Source organism: Oryzias latipes, chromosome 9 (assembly GCF_053564925.1).
Source record: "Oryzias latipes strain Hd-rR chromosome 9, Olatipes_Hd-rR_3.1".
NCBI classification, from domain to species: domain Eukaryota; kingdom Metazoa; phylum Chordata; class Actinopteri; order Beloniformes; family Adrianichthyidae; genus Oryzias; species Oryzias latipes.
The window spans coordinates 33,938,437-33,959,588 of record NC_136245.1 but is presented as its reverse complement, the minus strand read 5'-3'; the positions used below and the strand labels follow the sequence as shown (position 1 = coordinate 33,959,588).

General features: G+C 44.9%; 1 protein-coding gene across 2 annotated transcripts in view; it reads left to right on the top strand.

Moving 5' to 3' along the window:
• Positions 1-21,152, top strand: part of kremen1 (kringle containing transmembrane protein 1) — a 49,836-nt gene that overhangs the window by 8,133 nt on the left and 20,551 nt on the right. For both annotated transcript variants that reach the window (XM_011478746.4, XM_011478745.4), the window contains exons 2-3: positions 11,284-11,446; positions 16,999-17,090. In XM_011478746.4, coding sequence (XP_011477048.2) covers positions 11,284-11,446; positions 16,999-17,090 — 255 coding nt within the window. The remainder of the gene's footprint in view (positions 1-11,283; positions 11,447-16,998; positions 17,091-21,152) is intronic.

Genomic DNA, 21,152 nt, shown 5'->3' with positions numbered 1-21,152 from the left:
GTATTTCTTAATTCAAATCGTTGTGAATCAGATGAAAAAATGCACTTGGAGTCTCCAAGCTCCGCCCCTTTCTGATGCATCCACCTGCAGACAAACAGATCCATGAACGTCTTTGTTTTCCCGGTTTGAGCTGGAATCTGGATCAGGACTGGACGCCTGGATGGATCTGATAGTGCTGCCATTTTTGTCACAACGGTGATGTCATTTTGGGAGTGTGAGGGGCTGTAAGCTTTCAGGAGAGAGAGTAAACAGATGGGTAATGATGGGAATTGAGGGCAGGCTTACTCCACGCCACACTCAGGGGTGACTTTCTGATGAGCTCCTGCTGCTCTGCAGAAACGATGTCCTAGAAAGCGACACAGGATGTGGAGTTGCTGCTGTGTGGGACGTTCTCCGTCTGTTTGGTCGGAGGCTGAGGTCGTTGCTGCGCTGCGGTGAAGCGACGGCACCACTTTAAGGAATCGCAGAGCCATCTGGGCTCTGGTTTGTGTCCGGCTGCAGCAGCTCGGAACCAGAGAGGCGAACCGCCGGCTTCCCTGTTCGCTGGTTTGAAGAGGCAACAGAACGTCCCACAGGAGCACAGGTTTGGACGGCGCCGTCCTGCGGCGCTCACAGGTGAACACAGAACCGGCGGGGGGGGGCCTGCAGCTGTCGTGGTGGCACCAGCCCTGACCCCCTCAGACTGTAGGGGGGCGGTCACACTCGGCCAATACCATGAAACACAATCTATGGCTGTCAATGGATCCTCCAGCAATGGATCCTTTTGTTGGTCCAATGGCCCCCCCTCGTCTTTGTCCTGCAGCGCTGCAGCCCCTCCCACAGAAAAGGGATAGCTTTCCCAGGACTGAAGCCTTTCAAATTGAGGGGGGGGGGTCTTAAACAGCAGCCTTTGTGCTGCTGTTTTAATATTTCTACGTAAACATTTTTTCCTTGGATTCTCTGCTTTTTTCTGAATCTCCTCATTCAGAAAAAACACAGAAAAAAATGACAAGATGCCCAAAACTGACAGAAACCCCCCCCCCCCCCCCCCCCAGCTGTGTTTATGGGTGCATGCTTGGCTCCACATATGGAGTCTGTTTACCCGACGTTGCAAACCAGAAGCTGAAGTCCTGCAACAGCTTTACACTTTACAGGTTGAACGTTATAAAGTATTCAACCATCGTTTTCCTCTTTCTTTATTCTAGGATCTTCCTCCATTTTTTGCTGCTTATCTCCTTTTCCAATTTTTCTTCTATTTTATCCATTCAACTATTCAAATGTTCAGCTCTTTCATCTTTTTCCAGCTATGACTTTTGGTCCTTCAAATCCTTGAACTTTCCAGATATTCCAGGATTTTTGCCTCCATTGAAACACATGGAGAATCCTTGGTGCTGTTTTCACTTTATTTATGGTCAACTGTGATCATTTCTTCCTTTCTTTATTTTTTTGTGCTAATTATCACCCTTTAATTATTATTTTCATTCAGCAATACAGCATTCAACCCTCCATTTTCTGCATTCAGACATAATATCAGAACCGTTGATCTGGACCAGATTGGACACCATCCGGGATTTTAGATGAAAAATGTTAGTTTACAGCAAAAGAGAAAAAGCAGTTGTTTTGATTTTTTTTAAAGTAATTTTGGTTTTAAAAGTAATTTAGTCTGTTTGTGTTTCTAATGTTGTCATTTATTGTAATAAACATGTCTCTTTTTTTCTCTATTACTCTGATTGTTTCTTAGCTGGGCCGGACTTCTAAATCTAAATCTACCTGACAACAAAACAAAAGCCAATTCCAGAAATCCAAATTGAAATGAAACCAAATAAGAAATCAGAGAAGCGGAGTTATGTTTTGGTTTCTGGAACATAATTTTGATTCCTAAAAAGTAATTTTATTTGTTTTTGTAATATTTAATTTGTCTTGAGTTATTTGTTGATGTGATTTGACCTTCAGGGCCACCGTAGGTAACAGCTCCAAATTAAAAAAGGAACCATTCAAACCTTTCCGTTTATTGTTAAGTCTGGTCGTGCGTTCTCTTAATTTACATTTTATGTTTTTCTATCTTCAGAAAAAGCAACTTTGGAAAGTTCACAGATATTTAGGGGGAAAAGTGACGTGAAGTTGACCAAACGCTGTAATCAGCAGATAAGAATCCAAAAGTTCATCAAGCTGCGCTTCTTCAGAACGTTTCTCCTCTGTGGGTCGTGACCTCTGCCGTTTGTTCTGCAGCACGGCGGCAGCGTCTGATACGTTCCTCCACGTTCATAACCAAGTCGGTTAGCAGCCAGCAGACGGGCGCCTTTGAAGCCGCTCCAGCTTTTCTCCATGTTTGTTTTGATTTGCTCCCTGCATTAGCGGGGCGGGGTCACGTCCATCTCGCTCTGAAAACCTGAGACCTTTATTTATCCCCGTCAGGCCTCGTCTTCCCTGTAATCATACGCCTGCCGGGGTGGGGGTGGGCGCTTTGTGGTGGCTGCACGCCGCGCTCACTGCTTCACCTCAAACCAAACTACGTATAATTTACATTCCTGGGATGGCAGCTAACCTGAGCGCACGCAGGCCGATGGAAAACAGGTGTGGTTAGTCCGTCCCATTAGAGACGTCCCCTCGTGTGTGGAGGTCATGATCTGACCTGGTTCAGCATGGATTAGTATGGTTTAGAACAGATCAGCACAGGTTAATGATCTGACCTAGTTCAGCATTAATCAGTACAGTTCAGCTTGGATCAGTATGGTTTAGCATGGATCAGCATGGATCAGTATGGTTTAGCATGGATCAGTATGGTTCAGTATTGTTCAGTTTGGTTTAGCACGGATCAGCATGGATCAGTTTGGTTTAGCATGGATCAGTATGGTTCAGTATGGTTTAGCATGGATCAGTATGGTTTAGCATGGATCAGCATGGATCACTATGGATCAGTTTGGTTTAGCACGGATCAGCATGGATTGGCATTAATGTAGCATGAAGTCACAGGCAGCAGACGAGGTAAAGCCATCCGACCAGTTGCTCAGATGTGGGCGGAGCCTCATCTCCATCACAGCTAAGGAACAAAGGAGCTAGCGTGGAATCCTCAGCTAGGAGGATGGCCTGACGATGGCTTTACATCACATGGAGTTTGACCCCGCCCCTGTATGAGGGGGCGGGGTCATCGTTCATCAAAGCCATCTCTCCTCCGTCCTGCAGGATTAGCACGTCCCACTTCCTGCTAAACGCTCCCATCTGTGTCCCAGAGCTCGTCTGGAAGATCGCTTGATAAGAGAGGGAAAAGATACGGTCGGGTTCGAGTCTGCGGCATCGTAAAGGCAGCCCGCCCTGACCGGCGTGCGACTCTTTCCTTGTTCATATTAAGTTTTGATTAATCCACAACCGTAAAACGGAGAACACCAGGAGACCGTTAAAGACAGCCCGTCAGTCTGGACGGTTCTGAGCGGGTTCTGCTTGGTGTGTGTCGTCCAGATCTTTGGCTCCAACTCTGAAGATGAGTTTGAGCTTCGTTTACCAAAATAAAAGCCTCCCATGAAGATAACAGGAAGCCTCGTGTCCACGTTTCTCCCTCAGGCCGGTCTTCTTTCGGTCTCTCGCCGCCAAAGCAAACCCGCCGCGGCCCTGAGCCGGGCCAGGCCGGGCCAGGCCGGCACATCCGCTCCACGGAGAGGTTCTGGCCTCTCCTTCTCTGATGCACAAACATCTGCACTGGGAGCAGACGTGGTCTGTGGCTGCAGCCCACCGATGGCTCTTTCCATTACCCGGCTAAATAACAGGGCGCGGGACGGGCCCGCGTTTTATAGGTGCTACCTTGAAAAGCTGGAAGCGGGGGCTGCGGGTCTGCGGCTGCAGTGAACGCCGAGGGTGGTGCAGCGCCGCTTTTTCTGGAGGAGCTGTGGGTTTGGAAGCTATTTTGGGAGCAAACGAGCTCTGGCTTTATGACCTGGTTGTCCGGGGGGGTGGGGTTACATGACGACAGCATGGAAGGAGAGAGGATTCATGGTCTGCAGGTTTCAGCCTGTGCTTGACCTTTGCTTGACCTTCCTGAACTTCTGACCAGCATCATTAGCTGAGCGCCGCGGCGGTGAATTTCAGGCGCATTTCCAGCAGGCCTCTGACGTCTGATGTGGGTTTGATGTGGAAACGGATACTGTTGGAAAAAAGGGGAACCAGACTTGAGCTTCAGCCAGCTGTGAACCCCCCCCATCCATGGAGGAACTCTGTAACCCGTTACATCTGGCCCGGTTTGGCCCGGCCGTGGCCTCCGATCTTACTTCGCTGACACTAACGGGCGCCGCAGCAGTAACGGAGGGGAAGCGGATTGTTGGTTTCCTCTGTGCGCTCGCCGTCAGCCCCTCGGTGACGTTTGGACGCGGCTTCTCCTCTGCGTTTGTGCGTTTTTGTGCATCAAACAGCTGAAACTCGTATTCTTTTAGCGCTGCCTGTACACTAAGCCCGTTCTGATGAGCCCAAAGCTCATAATAAAGATGGAAGGAAGCTGTTTCTGTCGGCCCTCGTGTGAGGAAGCAGTCGTCTGTAATTATCCGTCTTTTCAGCCCTCAGAAAAAGCTGTGAGGCGTTCAGGGGCGGCTCGGAGACGTTTGCGTTCTCAGTTCCACTCTGCTCTGCGTCTCTGCTTTTGCACATCAAACATGTAAAGCATCAATGTGGAAGTCATTAGGCACTAATCTCATCACCGCATTAACGGGGTGAGTGGATGTTGCTGTTCTCTCTTTTTGGGGCCCCCGTCTCTTTCCCGGACTTTTTCTATTTGCAGATCTTTATTATTTGAGGCTTTCCCCCCTCAGTCCTTTCAGTCTTTCATTCAGCTGCAGTTCTGGTTCCCATCACGGCTTATGACCAAACCACAAAAAAGCTCCAACCCACAGCAGTCTGACATGGGGGGGGGGGGGGGGGGGGGGGGGTCAGGAGGAGTTCCTCGTTCTCTCTGGGAAAGGTGGGCCGGTGGAGATCTCCTCTTTGACACGACTGTCATCCTCATCCTCACGATGGTCTCTCAGGGTTCTGCCATGACCTGCTTCCGCCCAAAAAAAAAACTGCTGCCACATGAAAGCCCCTCCTTTATTATCCTGACAGTGGCAAAGAGCTGCCATATTTACCGTCTAATCCTGGAAGCTCGCTCGGCCGCAGAGAGGCGGAATGGTTTCCAGCTGCAGTCGGATCCCAGCCGACCACGTGCAGACGAGCTGCGCCGCCAGAGTGGAGTGGGAAGGTTTCCGGAAGGAGGACCGGTCCGGCCCCCTGCCTCCTCCTCCTCCCTCCGTTTGAAGGCCTCGTTGGGGTTGAGGAGCGGTCATGACTCCTTTAGGAGAGCAGTGACTCAATGCTGAGTCGGTCCTGCTGCTCAGCTCCTTATAGAAGCGGTTCCTTGTTTGTCTCGTTGTTGTCATGGTTACCACCATCTGGAACAATCTAAATACTTATCTTGTACCCTTATTGTATGGAAGCATTTCTGTAGCAAAACTAAAATTAAAAGTCAATAACAGAAATGATTTTTTATTTTCTATTTCAAAATTAAAAGTAAAAATCAATCTGCCAAACAGCACCACTCATTCTGTCACTTAATTAAAATGATAAAGAAAATGGTACTTAACATTTCATTTTCAAACGGTTCTCTGGTAAAATTTAGAAATGTCTAATTTGACAATTAAAATGGATTAACAGAAATCATTTTTCTTTTTCACAATGTAACTGCATCAAATCACTCAAAATGAAGATAAAACATCAATCTTCCAAAAGGCTTTTTCATTTTCTACGTCAACACCGCTCATTCTGTGACAAATGTAGAGCGATAATGCAAAGAGGGGATTGCTTTTTCGTTTTTTGGTGTAGCATTTCTGGTATTGTATGCTACAGAAACAATGTTATCATAGAGTTCATATCTGTTTATTCCGTTATGGTAAAGATGCAAATGAATACATGAAGTTGGGCGGAGCAAAAAGAAGGGGGGGTCTCTAAAGACATCCCAAAAGGGGACAGTTCAACCACTACATCTCAGCTTTGTTCTGTTATTCTGCAGGATCTGGACATGAAATCCTTAACAGATTATTTCTTTTGACTGTTTTAATGATGGGAAATGTCTCGGGTTGTGTGGGAATTTGCCTTTTGGTCCGGATTGAAACACAGATCTGCTGATATCATGGAAATGCATTTGAAACAGAGGCAGCAGTTCTGGTTCCTTTGAATCAATTCACTTTGAATAAAGACGATGTTTTTCTCAAGTTTTAAGACCCACTGATAAAAAATCCTGTTTTTGGCGTTTCTAACATTTTCTTGTGGCATTTTTCTTACAATTGAGAAGACGTATGAATAGAGAACGAAGCTCAAAATTGCATTTCTGAGTATTTCTTTATTTAAATTCTAGTAAATCTGGAGCAGAGGAAAAAAAAGTCTTTTGAGAAGATTGTAGTTGTGGGCTGGGGGGGCCACAAGCTCCCTGCTTCAAACTCTCAGCTATGGAGAAGGGAAGAGGGGTGGGCTTGCTCATGCCAACAACTTAAAGGTGAATTTCTAAAAAAATCATTTTGGCTAAAAACGGCAGCATCAGAGTGAGAAAAGATCAGAAGTTGATCGGAGTGGGACTCATTTCTGGAAATGATCTCCTGGTGGATCATCCCAGCAGTTCCTGAGCTTTGTTTGACGTCACCCGGACTGACATGTGACCCCGTCTAACTCTTAAAAACTCTGACTTCATGCCAGGCGACTCCATGTGTAGACCCGGGTTCAGACCCCAGCGGCAGGCCAGAGGCCCGGTCACATTTGTTCTTGTTTATTTTCTGCTGACTGTATCAGACAGACTGCAGTCATGTGACCTGTGGTCCTGGTCCATCACCAAACCCCAGGATTTTACGCGTTGGTGGAACACACTAGCCTGGTGACTCTGGAGGAGCGCCCCCTGGAGGGCAGAAAGCAGCTGTTGTCCCGCCTCTGTAAAGACTTTGCTCCTCTTCACCTCCCAAGGAGGACCTTCCTGATCAAAGTCATGTTGGGGGTGGTCCACGGTGGTCTCCACCAGAGAAACCCACTGAAGTCCAGCTCTCGGAAGAAACCAGAATAGTTCTGCTCATGCTGGAAAAGGCAAACGTTTCTCTGTAAATCCTGTTTCTTTAGTGTTTGAGAGGTGGTTGAAGTCTTTGCTGAACAGAACCGACAGACGTTTGTGGTTCTGTGGCAGAAAGTGAAGTGAAATCTGTTGGTCAACAGATCCAGCCTTTTAGATCAGAGGTGTGTTTGTTTGTGTCCGAAGCGCCCCGGTGGTCACTCTGTGAACTCTTTTGGCTCCAGTTTCTCAAACAGGAGAAGGAAGTTGTTGCCTTTTCAGTCCAGAAATCGAACATTTTTGAACTTTTTCATGGTTGGTTCCAAAACCGAAGCGGTGAATGAATCAGATTGCAGCTCACTGACAAAGACAGGAGTCCGAGGCGGTTCCTGTCTGCTGCAGCTCTGCTTGCATCAGTCGATGTTCCTCTGCAGCCCCCCTGAAGCCCCCCTGACCTGCACAAAGGCAGCCGTCACTCAGAGGCTGAAAGAACAACGTTTTATCTTCCACATCTCCTGCTCTCAGCGATCGGTTACATCTGCTCACAGGTGCATCTATTGAGACCTGGGCGTTATTTACCGCCTCCCCTCCGGGGATAAACCCAATCGGAGCTCCGCCCCTCCGGTCCACAGCGGCGTGACCTCTGCCCAAACCCCATTAAGCACTTGTTTTTTTATTTCAAGTTGGAGTCGAGTTGTTCTCGGTGCGTTCTCCGCTGACGGTACAGTCTGCTCATGAATGAAGGGCCGCATTCATCCGCCGAATAGACGAGAGCCGTTCACAAACAATGGAGGGGCATCAGAGGACCAGGAACATGACACCCTGCAGCTCCTCGCCACCTCTGCCGCCTCAGGGTTCATGTCTGCCGCACGAAGGACGGCGGATACGCTGGACAATGGCAGCGAAAAAAACAACTTTGATTAGAAGCAACGTCGACAGACACACTGAGAACAAACCTCTGACTGTTGGCGTGCACGTGCAGATGTGCACGCCAACAGCTGTAAACATGGAAAGTCATTTTCTGAACTTGTTTTATTTCGTTGGTTAAAGGCTATAAATCCTTCAACCATTGTTTTCCTGTTTCTCTTTCTTTATTTTAGGATCTTCCTCCATGTTTTGCCGCTTAACTCCTACATATTTTCATCTATTTTATCCATTCAACTGTTCAAATGTTCAGCTCTTTCAGCTTTTTCCAGCTGTGACTTTTGGTCCTTCAAATCCTAGAACTTTTCAGGATATTCCAGGATTTTTGCCTCCATTGAAATAAATGGAGAATCCTTGAAAACCTTTGCTTCTTTCAACCATTACAACTTCATATTTTTAGCTAGAGGCACCATTTAAACTGAAATTTATTCACAAGACTTTAAACTGAATCCAATTTAAAATATTTTTTGGTTTTTGAAATATAAACCTTTAAACTTTGTGGTCATTTCAGCTTTATAATGGGTTTGATGGGAGAGGCTTCTGACATTTTCACCAAAGTTCTTCCTGTTTGGGAGCTTCTTATTTTGGCATTGTGTCAGCTAGAGACACCGTTAAAACGGTAAAACGCTCACAAGGCTTTGGACTACAACATATCTTAGTCTGGTGATTATGCAATGTACATTTTTTTGACAAATGGACTTCAAACTTTGATGACTTTTCAACAATCTCCCCAGCGATGGCATGACGTCATACGCTGTGCCGGTCGACGGAGGAAAAAAGCCTTCAACTTTTCAAACAAAGCTCCCTCACATCTAGAAAATCAAATCAATCCCAATGAAAAATACATAAAAACGTAGGCATGTTTGTTGGCTTTTCAAAAATCTATTTTGTGTCAATTTGTCAGTTTTCCTTTTTTTTTAGTCATCCGGGAGGCCAGAGAGCCGCAGAGCCGTAGATCAACACTCAATGATCAAAAACAGCTGTTATAAGTCCCGCCCACTGCACCTGGTTGGTGGCGTCATGACACCACATGTGAGCTTTGGTGCAGAAGGTTGCTGGTTCAGTAGTGTTTGTATTTTTTCACAATCATCTTTTTTGTTATTGTGCTGTTTTCACTTTAGTTATTGTCACATTTGATCATTTCTTTCTTTCTTTTTTTGTGCCAATTACTGCAAAAACTTTCCTTTTCATTCAGCAATATAGCATTCAACCCTGCATTTTCTTCTAGAAATGCAGCTCCTTCTGGTTTACAGATTTTTGCCAACAAGCCAAAACCCTTTCATAAGTGAATTCACCGACTAAAATCACTAGAATCACATCAGTTTCACATAAAATTGACCAAATAAGACGTTCCTGTCCGACTCTTCCAGACTCGTCTGAGATTTTGGTTCTTATCTGGTTCTGAACGTTTTTAACGCTTGATCTATCTTAGGCACTTTAATGTTGGGAGTGGGGTCATCTAGACCCACTATACAGAGCTCTGAACCTTTCTTCTTCAATGATTTGTGATCTTCACTGGTTTCCATGGATTACATGAAATCTTTCCACCTTCATCCACCTTTGTCATGGTAGGGAGAACACCTCAATGGAAGGGGGGGGGGGGGGGGTCATCTTGACCCCGTAGGATAGCACAAGGGTTACAGGACAGAGGTGTGTTTATTTCTTGGTGCTTGTGAGCAGTTCAGGGTGTGGCAGAAGAATCTGAACTTTCCAAAAAATGTGACAGCAGAGAGAAAACAACCAGGAAGGAGGCAGAACGTTCCTGCCGTCGCTGTAGGTCAGAAAAAAGGAAGTTCAGTTCAACGGCAAACCGCAGCCTGATGGGCCACGGCTGCTCCACCGTGGGTTTGATGCTCTGCTCGTATCCATGTTCTCCTCTGACACCTCCTCCAGATAAGGGGAGGGCGGGGTCCACTAGACCGCGGGAGCCCAACAAAAGGATGACAAATTTGGAACGTTTTTCATTTTCTGTTCTGTCAGAGAAAAAGTGTTTCTTTGTTCCTGCAGACTGAAATGATGACAATCCATCATAATCAATCAATGCAATTAGTTCAGCTGACGCTTTCATTTTATCATAACGCGATAAGACCAGAGTTGGCGTTGCTGTGAGAGGTGTTTTATTTTTCTTTTCTCAGACGGGAGCCCCCGAGGCTCAGCCCGCCGACGGCTCATCAACCTGCCATCACTCTGTTTGTTTGAATTCCTCCGTCCAGGGAAGAAAAGCTCCCCAACGGCCTTTGTTTTGCTCTGGAAACCACATGTGGTTGTTCTACGCTTTTAAATTCAAACCATCTCTGCGCTTGCTTCATATCTGCCGCCCCTCCCCATGCATGAGCATTAATTGAAACAATACGCGTCTCTGTTGTTTTGAGCAAAGCTGAAGAGCTGAACCTTTAAAAAGTCACCGTCTTTGTGGTTTGGGAAGACGGTGGAGCCGCATCACCTCCGATTCTTCAGGCTTCAGTGGAAACCTTCAGGCCTAACGCGTCTGACGGAGCGCTCTAGAACAGACGGAACGAGTACGACTGGTTTGGAGAGACCTCTTCCCCAAAAGACAGTTTGCAGCCAAACAAAAGCTGAACTACAAAGCTAAAATAACTACGTAGGGCTGCGCGATATGAGGACAAGTGCCATATTAGTGATCAATGTTGTCATGACGATATAACTTTGGATACATGAACAAAAAGGCAAACAATCAAAAACATAAGTTCCATTCTACTGCTACAGTTTAATTTAAATAAGAGTTAACCCTCATCTATATAGGAGGCCAACATCAAACGTAAAAGAGCTCCACCCGATTGGTCAACAACGTGAAGGCGTCCGTCTGATTGGTCAAATGCATAGAAGGATTTATTTCCCATAAGGCTGTTTTAGCACATTTAAGGTAAACATTTATCACAATTTTTGACGTCTTTTGCACAGCTTGAACATTTAAAGTTCAACACCAAAGTATCTCCTGTTAAAATATTTTATAAGGAATTTTACTAACAAAGATGAAATGTAAACATACATGCAGCCATAGAGAGCCGGTCACATAGGAGCAGTTACAAGCACAAAACAACTAAATGAGGCCATATTAAACCCTTTAAAGGTCATATATCCTGCTTTATTTAAGCTTTTCAGGGTAAACTATATCTATATATATGTTTGATGTTTATGTATTATTTTTCAGGGTTTTGTTCTGCATCTAATATTAGTCTATTGAACTAATGTTTTGCATTTTATTCAAACATTTGCTTAGCTGATCTGAAAAACCAATATTTGTATCTTATATCTGAACTAATAAAATCCTAGATTGTGTTGGGATTCATTTCTACTCTGTGCTTTGCTTTCAGAGTGTTACACCGCCAACGGCGAGGACTACAGAGGCCTCCAGAACCAGACCAGCCTCCAGGCTGGCAAACCCTGCCTCTTCTGGAACGAGACCTTCCAGCATCCGTACAACACCCTAAAGTATCCCAACGGAGAGGGAGGTCTGGGGAGCCACAACTACTGCAGGTGAGCATCCGCCCTTTTGGAACCATGAGGACTATGAGATCCAAAACTCATCTGACCAATAGAATGACTGAAGCTATGGACGTCTATGGGATTTTTTTGGCTTCTTGGAACCACTTCCTGTTTAGAACGCCAGGGGGGCGGAGCCACTCCTAGATTTTGTATGCCATCAACAATTCCGTGTCTTTTACCAACCTGGCACCATTTAAAAAAAAAAGAAAAAAAAGGAAAGATTCCCAACAGTGAGAGCTCATTGTGAAAAACCGGCTTTCAGCAGAGAGATCCTGCAGCGACCGCAGAGGTCTCTGCTGTTTGTTCGGGGTTTATTTGCTCCTGAACTCTTGACGGGGTATTTGGGTCTGTCAGCACGAGCGCTTAAGCACACAGAGAGTTTACAGAAGCGCCGTGCGTGACGGACACAAAGGCTCAGCGAGACACGTCTCTGCGCTTTCGCTCTGACAGCCATGCCTCAGGCTGTTCCACCGACACAAGCCGCTCCGGGAGTCACGGTAAACCAGCCGATCCGTTCAAAACGGCGGCTTGGCCCGGGTGGCGCCGGGCCGGGGAGAAAACACAAGCAGCCTCTTCGATGATTCCTGGTTGTAAACGCGTGAAGCAGCAGCAGGCATCCTCCTCTGGGAGGATTTAGGATTTGGATTTATGCAAAGCATGATGGTCGAGCGCTGAGCGCGGGACTGCGGGGGGCCACAAGGGGCCGCTGCACCCGGGCGCGGGGCCGTAGGGGGCCCCTCTGACATTTTTACTTTGGTGGGTTCTTACCTCACTTTGGACAGTTTTCCTGATTTAATTTGATTTGTTTGATGTTTTTGTTTCAAACATTAATTGTAGTCAATACAATAAAAAGACAAAATACACACAGATTTTTTAAAATCATTACAGAAATGATGAAATGCATAAACAACAAAAACAAAGACACATTAAGTCAAATTTTCTTAATGAGATTTATTGATCATTAACTAAAGTCATCCTGAGATTGATTTATTGATTGATTGATCAGGAAGAAGCGAGTTTCTCTACTGAGTTCAGTCATTTCATAGTTTGACATCGTTTTTGTAATCCGGTTCTGATCCAATAGATTCTTTTTGAGTGTCTAGTAATGATTGATTATCTTCAGAAATCATTAATTCATGATTTCAGTAAACAGTAACTTGAATCACACACCATGTAACAGAAATGTAATGCCATTGATTGTAATCAGATTACAAGTTCATACTAATCCAGATATCCTCTCTATACATTTCAGATCAAGGTATCAAGTAACAAAATTGATTATTGATTATCCTCAGAAAGAATTCTTGAATCTTTTCAGTTCATGATTCACACTTTAGGTAACCGATATGTAATAATCATTGATTATTATTAGAACACAGGAAACCGGTATTTGTTGCTACACATTAAAGATCTAGTAAAGAGAATCAATAGCTTATTGATTGTTTTTCAAACATTTCAGTGATCAATATTGCACACAGTGTAGTCCTCATTGCTTGTGTGAGTCTCTTTGAAAGGAGCAAAGTAAGTGGGCGGGGGGCGGGGGGTTGTCCGTTTTTACTCGTATTTGAATTGCAAATCTGCAGATTTGTGAATCAAACGGCCTCTTGAAGCTCCTCAATTTCTGTCGGATGATCTTTTGTTCTGGGTTCAGATTATGTCGGTTCTACTTTTACTTTACTTTTTGGTTTTGTTTCCTAATTTGCCGTAGGTCTTGTCTTTTTGTTTTATTCTTGTTTGTTTTAATTGTTTAGAATAAACCAAAATCCCCAAAAACCTTTCCGGCGGTGAAAAAAACGTGTTTCCCGCCTTCAACGGCCGTTCAGCCCAGGTCCCCGTTGGAAAAAACATCTTCTGGGATTTCTTGGTAAAATAAATAAATAAATAAAAAAGATTTCTTAAGATTTTTGACCTTTGACCCTATTTAGATAATAAATTGAACCTAATGCAAGAAAATGCTAAATTCTTAAATGGCGATTCAGTGTTTAACGTCAGTAATCAGTGAATCTGATCCTTTGTCTTCTTCTCCTTATTCATCTTTTAGGTTTTACCACACTTAGATTTGGGGGCGGGACTTAAACTCGCTGTCATTACTCCGATTCCACCCTAAAGTCTCTAATGTCAGCAATGACTTGATCAGACACCAGACCTCCAAAAGTCTCCAACCACCCAACTGCAATCAGCCAATCTCCTCCTCCTGTTCAAGGGAGATCTTTCATCTCCTCTTCCTCCTCCTCCTCCTCCTCGCTCTGCAAATGTCTGCTTCATGAAAGGCGCTGCTGCTTGTTAAATGACTTTAGGCTTTTATATGAGAGCCGTCTGTGCCAAGCATTACAAAGCAGATGATAAACTCAGCGATTAAAGTGGAGGAGAAGCGTCTGAGCAGCAGCCAGCGGAGAACAGCTGCTTTGAGCCGCTCCCGCCTGCGACGGCGAGGCTGCAGAGCGTGCCAGGCTGATGTGGCCGCAGCTGGCTGAGCGCCGCGGCGTGCAGCAAGCTGGCAGGGGGAGAAAAAGAGAGCCGGTCGGTGTAATTGGGCCCATTAAGAGGCCAAACAGCTTCAGTGATCTACCTCTGGGTGTGGGAGGGGCCCCCTCTGCTCTGTTAATCACAGGGTGGGAGGGGGGGTGCATCATCATCTTCTGCTGCCTTCGCCATTGAACAGCTTTTGGTGACCGTGTGGGTCAGGCTTCTGTGACAGAAAAGAGCAGACAAAGCAATAAAATGCTGAATAATCTGGAATTAGGAGAATCTTCAGGAGAAACTCTCTTTCCAGACCCTTTACACAGTGAACCTTGCAGTCTGAAGCCGGGGGACCTCTCCGCTCATCCGGATCCGGTCTGGTGTCGGTTCCTGGAGTCCAAAATCAACGTGGAGAAGCTGCATTCAGCTTCTATGCTCCACAGATCTGGAACAGACTTCCAGGAAGCCTCAAATCAGTTGTGTTTGTGTGTGTGTGTTGGTGTGTGTGTGTTTTGTGTGTATGCGTGTTCAGAAATATGGAGTTTTCCAGCATTTCTTCAGTCCCTCGCCGCTTTTCTGACAGAAAGAGAAAATCTCCCAGCAGCCCCTGGGCTTTATTATGACGGGGCAAACGTGCATTGATGTTGTTCAAAAGCCTCACAAAGGCCAGACCCCATCAGCCGTCTCCTTTTTTTTAAGCTCTATGTCTGGCTCAGAACAAAAAGCTTCTCCCCCCCTGACCTCCAGCCGGACAGTTTGTTCTGGTCTTTAGCCCCAGAGCGCCACAGAGGAGGCTAAACCAACAAGCCCCTGCTGTGGGGGACGCCGCCCAGCACGGTTGACGCGTCTGCAGACGTTTCCACAACAGACATCCAGCTTTCAGCCGCTGACCCGTCTGCGCTTTCAAGTTCCTCACTGAACCGATTCTGCTCCAGATTAGCCCGAAAACAGGAAACGCAGATTTGTGGGTTTTCTGTTTGTGATGAAGGACAACGGCGGCAGAACCTGTATGTTTACAGACGCTGCAAACATTTGTTTCTGACGGGAATTGGCCTTCTCCATGCTCCGATGGTCCGGCGTCGCTGCTCAGTGGCCGAAGTTCAAATCCTGATTTGATTCCTGATTCAGCAAATAGATACAGATTTATTTGTCCTTTTAGATTCTCATAACCTGAATAAATAAAGCGGGAACTTCCATTGATCGAGTGAGGAATTCCTGCTTTAGAAATAAAAAACAAAAACAGTTATGGGGGGAAAGTGCAAACCAAAGCCTTCCTAGTGAGGCATGACGTTTAGCTGGGAGGAGGGCTGGAAAACCTGGAAAGACCACGTGTCTGTTGTCTGGGAACGCCGTGGTACCTTTTCAGGAAGTGGGAGAGGGAGGTCTGGGCCTGAGAGCCTGCCGCCCCGGATAAACCCACATGGCTCCCAGTGTGCAGAGTCCAGACAATGGATCCAACGGCAAAAAATAATGTAAACATTACTAGAAATTGTAATCTGGTCCTGCTGGAACCATGCAATACTGGATGTTTTTATGTGGCGATTTACTGTGGTCATGTGATGTTTCCACTGTATATTTATTATTTTTTTTTCTGCTTTTATACACTTTGCACTTTTATTATTTATAAATATTTTTGATAGTATTTTGGTCATATATTTTATGTTATAAACATGTGGGACGCACAGATAAAATGGCAATTTTTACATTTTGTTGTGCTAATAAAGAACTATCTGCACTGGAAAAATGTCCATCTCAAGACAAATTACAAATACAAAATACTGGATGTTTTTTTCCTGTTATGCATGAACAAATCTGTCATTAGAGCTAGAATTTTTCTTGTTTTGATTTAGATTTCTTAAAATAAACTCTGCTCTTTGAGACTAAGTTATTAAGCCATAAACTCTCTTATTTCAGTATATTGCTCTAATAATTAGAACTATTACATCTTGAAATACTCATTTATAGTTAAAAAAAGTTTTATATCTTTAACCCTTGTGCTATCTTAGATGACCCCCCCCCCCCCTTCCATTGACGTGTCCTCCTTACCATGACAAAGGGGGATAAAGGTGGAAAGATTTCATGTAATCCATGGACACCAGAGAAGATCACAAATCATTGAAGAAAAAAGGTTCAGAGCACTGTCTAGTGGGTCTAGATGACCCAACTCCCAATGTTAAAGTGCCTAGGATAGCACAAGGGTTACAGTAGAAAGATTTATTTATAAAATATAAAAGCTTTATATACTTCCCCCTCCAAAATGTCCTATTTTAAGAGCTACAACAATCCATCTATCTTTATTTCTAGATAAATTAAAACAGACATTTTATAGACAACTGTCAAATGTATATGTAAATAATGAGTCACAATAACGAGTTTGATTAGAGAAATTATGAAAAATAAAATGTTTATAAGATTAAATGAATCAACTAGATTTAGGGTGTTACTGTTTTTGAATAGTTACTGGAAAGTTGGTTTTGTCTTATAACAAGTGTAAAAACATATTTTACACTAATATTTGGTGTTTTTGCAGGGCATCTATCTGGATGGATGGATGGGTGGATAGATGGATACATGGACAGTGGATGAACGGATGAATGGATTTTTGGGCACCATAGGTTTTTGATAAAAGCAGAAGTACATCCAGAGGTTTTCCTAAAGAAGCTGCCTTCTTTCCTCGGCCTCAGCTGTGAACCTGCACTTGAAAAAATAAACAGAATTGAATCTGAAACAGTTTGATTTCTGCCTCATTTGCATAGCAGACGAAACCAGGCTGAGAAAGTGACAGAAGACTGAAGAAAAATGGATCTTTATAAAAAAAAACATTGCAACATAAAGCTCTGCAGGTCCAGCGATAAGCAGCCGGTATAAAAGATGGAACGATGCAGGAAGATTGAAGGAAAGATTAAAGCGACCCAAACATGTCAGAAAAGAAAAGCAAACTCTTCTCAGAACCAAACAGGAAGTGACAGAGTAAACAAACTTCAAGTTAAAATTGTGATAATAATCAAAAGACCAAAGAGTTGATTCAGAAAGATAAAACAAGCATAATGGTTAACATTGTTTTTTTGTTTTTTTCCCTGCAGGAATCCTGACGGAGACGTGCAGCCGTGGTGCTACATCGCAGACCACGAGGACGGGATCTACTGGAAGTACTGCGACATCCCGACATGCCAGAGTAAGGCGGGACTTCTGTCTGCAGGAAGGGAGACCTGCATGGAGAATGCAGAGCTGTTAGCATAGAGAAATGTCCCTAATTGCCTCCCGTCGGTTGTTCTTCTGCCGTGCCTGGACCTGCTCTGACGTTAGTGCGAACTGTCACTCGGCGTCTCAGCGCTCATAAGTTCCCCTTTAGCTTCACTGCTTGTTTGGACACGCTGTTTGATGCAAGTCATTTAGTGCATCCAGCCGTTATGGATGGATGTTTGGTTCACCGTCTGAAGGCTGCGCTGCTGCGTGTGACAGCAAAAGGCTGCAGGATCCAAACCTTCAGCCCTCCAGCTCTGAAAGCATCTCAGGTGAACTCAGAGAAAGGCTTTGATGGGAAAAAGAAACAGTCCTGCAGAGCTGCTCTCCTCCCTCCGTTCATCGAGTTTGGTACGGTCCACAGATTATCAGCTCAGACCTGTTGCTGCATTCTTTTCACTACGACCCACATCTGATAAAAACAACCAGAAAAGTAAACAGCGCTTTCATCTTCAGTCATGAGGAACATTCCACTTCAGTGTGAGCTCAGCCTCCAGTGTTTCCAGATCCTTTATTCTGGATTCTCACTGAAGGATTGTTTTGTTGTTGTGGCCCAGTTACCTACAGAAGATCTCAGTAGCTGCGTTTCCATTGACTAGGAAATTGTGCTAACTGCATTTGTGATGGTAAATGCGCCTAAAGGAAACACGACAATTTAGAGAGAAAAAACTCGGCTTTGTCGACAAAAGGTTTCCGGTTGAAGGAGGTGGTTTTTTGAGGTGGATCCAAATGGACAGATTTCCCAAAACTGCAGTGAAACATTATTTCTGTTAAAATGAGTCACATGACCAACAACCGGACGGCGATGAGCATCTTGGTAGGAACTGGCGGCCTTGGGCGCTGCACGGCGGCGCCACCAGAGGTCCCACAGCGTCACACGGCTCATCAGAAGTTGAGCGTGTCGTGTGGAATTGTTGGATCCACAGCTCGTCTGGAAAATCACCAACCACCATTTCCCAGAATGGTTTCATCCGTAGCCCCTCCCACGTGGAAGTAGCTCGCCGCTCCACGGCTTGAAGAAGACGCCGACGTCTGCTTTGATAGATGATGATGATGTCGCGAGAGGCGGGGCAGAAACTTGACTGGACCTGCTGTCAATCAAAGTGTTGGTTGTTTCTTAATGACTTCGTTGGTTTGTGTTTATCTGCATAATTAGGATTTAATAGAAACAGTGAAATTGTGTTTTTTTTTTTTTCTCAACATTTCTAGAATTTGGATCAAGTTTTGCGCATGTGTGTGTGATGGAAACACAGCTAGTGTCATAAAGCTAAAGGCTAAAAGTGGAACTTATGACCTTTTAGTTTACTGCTAGCTCACGTTTTTGGGATAATTTTGACATTTGAGGTTCACACAATGCCACATGTGCGTTAATGATTGTTGCTTTTATCAGCTGTTAAAAGCAAATGGGGTTCATTTTTTTTTTTATTCATTCACGTTATTGTAGAACCTTTAAGCTAAAGCCTTAGTCCCGGCTATCCTTACGCGTGAAAAATGGTCCAACCTGCAGGAAATATCAAGGTGGTAGAGCGCGTAGTGAGAAAAGGTTTGTTCACATCTTTTCTACAGACGTCCGACAGACACTTTTCCTCCGTCCAATTTGTGTATGAATTGACAGAAATTCCCATCAGTCGGTGGCCTGACCTCTGAGGATCAAAGAGTTTGAGCTTTCCAACTTAATTGTGCAGCATAAAATGTCCTAATCCATGAACATCCACGCCGTCATGCCGACTTTACCAAAGAGACATTTTCCAGCAGGTTCATGTTTGTTTTCCCTCTTGGATTCACTCTGTTGGCTCCAAATGAAGCAAAAGTGTATTTATGGAATTTTCTTCTTTATAGTCTGTCTGCAGTGTTTTAACCCTTGTGCTATCTTAGGCACTTTAACATTGGGAGTTGGGTCATCTAGACCCACTCGACAGTGCTCTGAACCTTTTTTCTTTAATGATTTGTGATCTTCACTGGTGTCCATGGATTACATGAAATCTTTGTCCACCTTTGTCATGGTATGGAGAACACGTCAATGGAAAGGGGGGGTCATAGGATAGCACAAGGGTTAACATCATACCAGGGTTCACTTGCATGTCAGCTTCATTTATGTTAGTTAGGAGCTTTTGGATCAGAACTGAAACACGTAGCGTCTCCAGGCCAGCTCCAACCTTCATGAAAACTCAGCTGGAATTGCATGGTTTTGCTTGTTTAGGTAAAGCTGCGGAGCAGAACAGAACTGTGGGTTTTTACGTGCTCAAACTTGAGATGGAGGTTTGAGTGGCAGAGCTGGAACTCAGAGACGACTCTTCATTTGGTTGCATTAGGCCTCAGGAGCATCAGGGAGCCTCTGGCTGTCCCCCCATTATCCTGTCTGACAAACATCCTTGACTAAAGTCTGCAGACAAACGACTCCGGATCCATCAGACGATCTAATCTCTGTGGCTCTTTGGGTTGTGTACAGTGTGTTCATTCATGGTATTATTGCTCATTTTCCACCTAAGAGTTTGTTCAAATTTGGATCAGTTTCATTCAAACCTTTGCAGCTCAGGAGGGAGTGAAAGCGCTCTGGAACTGGTTTTTGTTTTGGGCAAAATAAGGCCACCTTTTGTTCCAGATGGGTTTTTAGTTCAGTCTGTTGTTAAAGATCCGGTTCTGTGAAGCGTGTAACCCATCCAGGCAGCACGCCTCTTTTCTGAGAGCTCTGCCCATATCTAATGGCGTCTTACACGACCGCCACCCTTTTTGTTTCAGCTCTGAAATGTTCAACGAGGTAACACGAGAGAACGAGGAATGCGTCTTGAACACAGCGGAGACGGTTTCTCACTGCAGGGACTTCTCCCACACAGGCGCTCATCTATTGTGAAACCACAATCGCCACGTGGTGCCTCACCTTCTGGCACTGTTTGTTCTCAATTTGCTGCATTCAGCGGCCAAGTGGGAAAGCGTTGCTCTCTTTGTGTCGCTGTTCCGCAGCTGGCAAAAAAAAACCTCAAAGCAAAGGATGTGCTGCAGAGAGCCAGAAGTGCTCCGTGTTTGGACGTTGTTTTTGTTTTGTCTTCGCCTGATGTGGCGGTTGGTGGAGGATCGGCGCTCACCTGCCATCCAGCCGAGCATCAGGGGTCGTGACATCCCGCTTGGCAGCAGGGAGGCTGCGTTTACATGCGGTGATCCCTTTGATCCTCCTGGCTGGGGTTAAGATGTGCTGGAGCTGTGAGAGCATTTGATCAAAGTTGCATGGTGACATGAGCTCCACCCAATCCCACTAAAAACAGTTGACCTGTTGACATTCGTCGACTGTACCTGAGAACGAGACCGAGTGACATCATCCACAGAAAATGCCTTTTTTTTTCTGGTTCCAACCCAATCAAGTCAATTCAGTCCCCATTTTTTCATGATACGTACACCGCCATGTTGGTCCGACTTGGTCTGAGTCATTGTTTCTATGGCAACCACTCTGACCAATCCAGAGTACGCTCGTTAGAAGGCCAAACCCCTTTCACTTGAAAGCGGTGGCAATCAAACGTTTTGATCGTTGGGGACCAGCAGCCTTCGCCGACTTCTTTTGAGGCATCTGATTGGTCAGTTTAGAGCTTGAACTACGGAAAAAAATATCCTGAAAAACAGAGAATTATCAAGAAGATGTTAAAAAAACAGGTATCAGATCCAGAACGGTTCTTCTGACCAACAGAATGACCGAGTAACAGATATTTATTTCTTTATAGAAGTCTATGGGATTTTGGCTTCTTGGAGCCACTTCCTGTTTGGAACGCCAGGAGGGGGCGGAGTCACTCAATCCAGTTTTCACATGCAATAGTTGCTGGTGGACTTTCTGAATTCTTGTAAAACATTTACCAAAAAACAGCTATTTAATTAAAAAAAACTGAACCTATAGAGTTTATACTTTGGATTCAAGCCTGTTTATGGATCCAGAAACACGAGCGACGTGTTAACGGGTGACCCTATATGGTCCCTAATGTGTGAATGTGAGTGTGCTTGTGGACCTGTG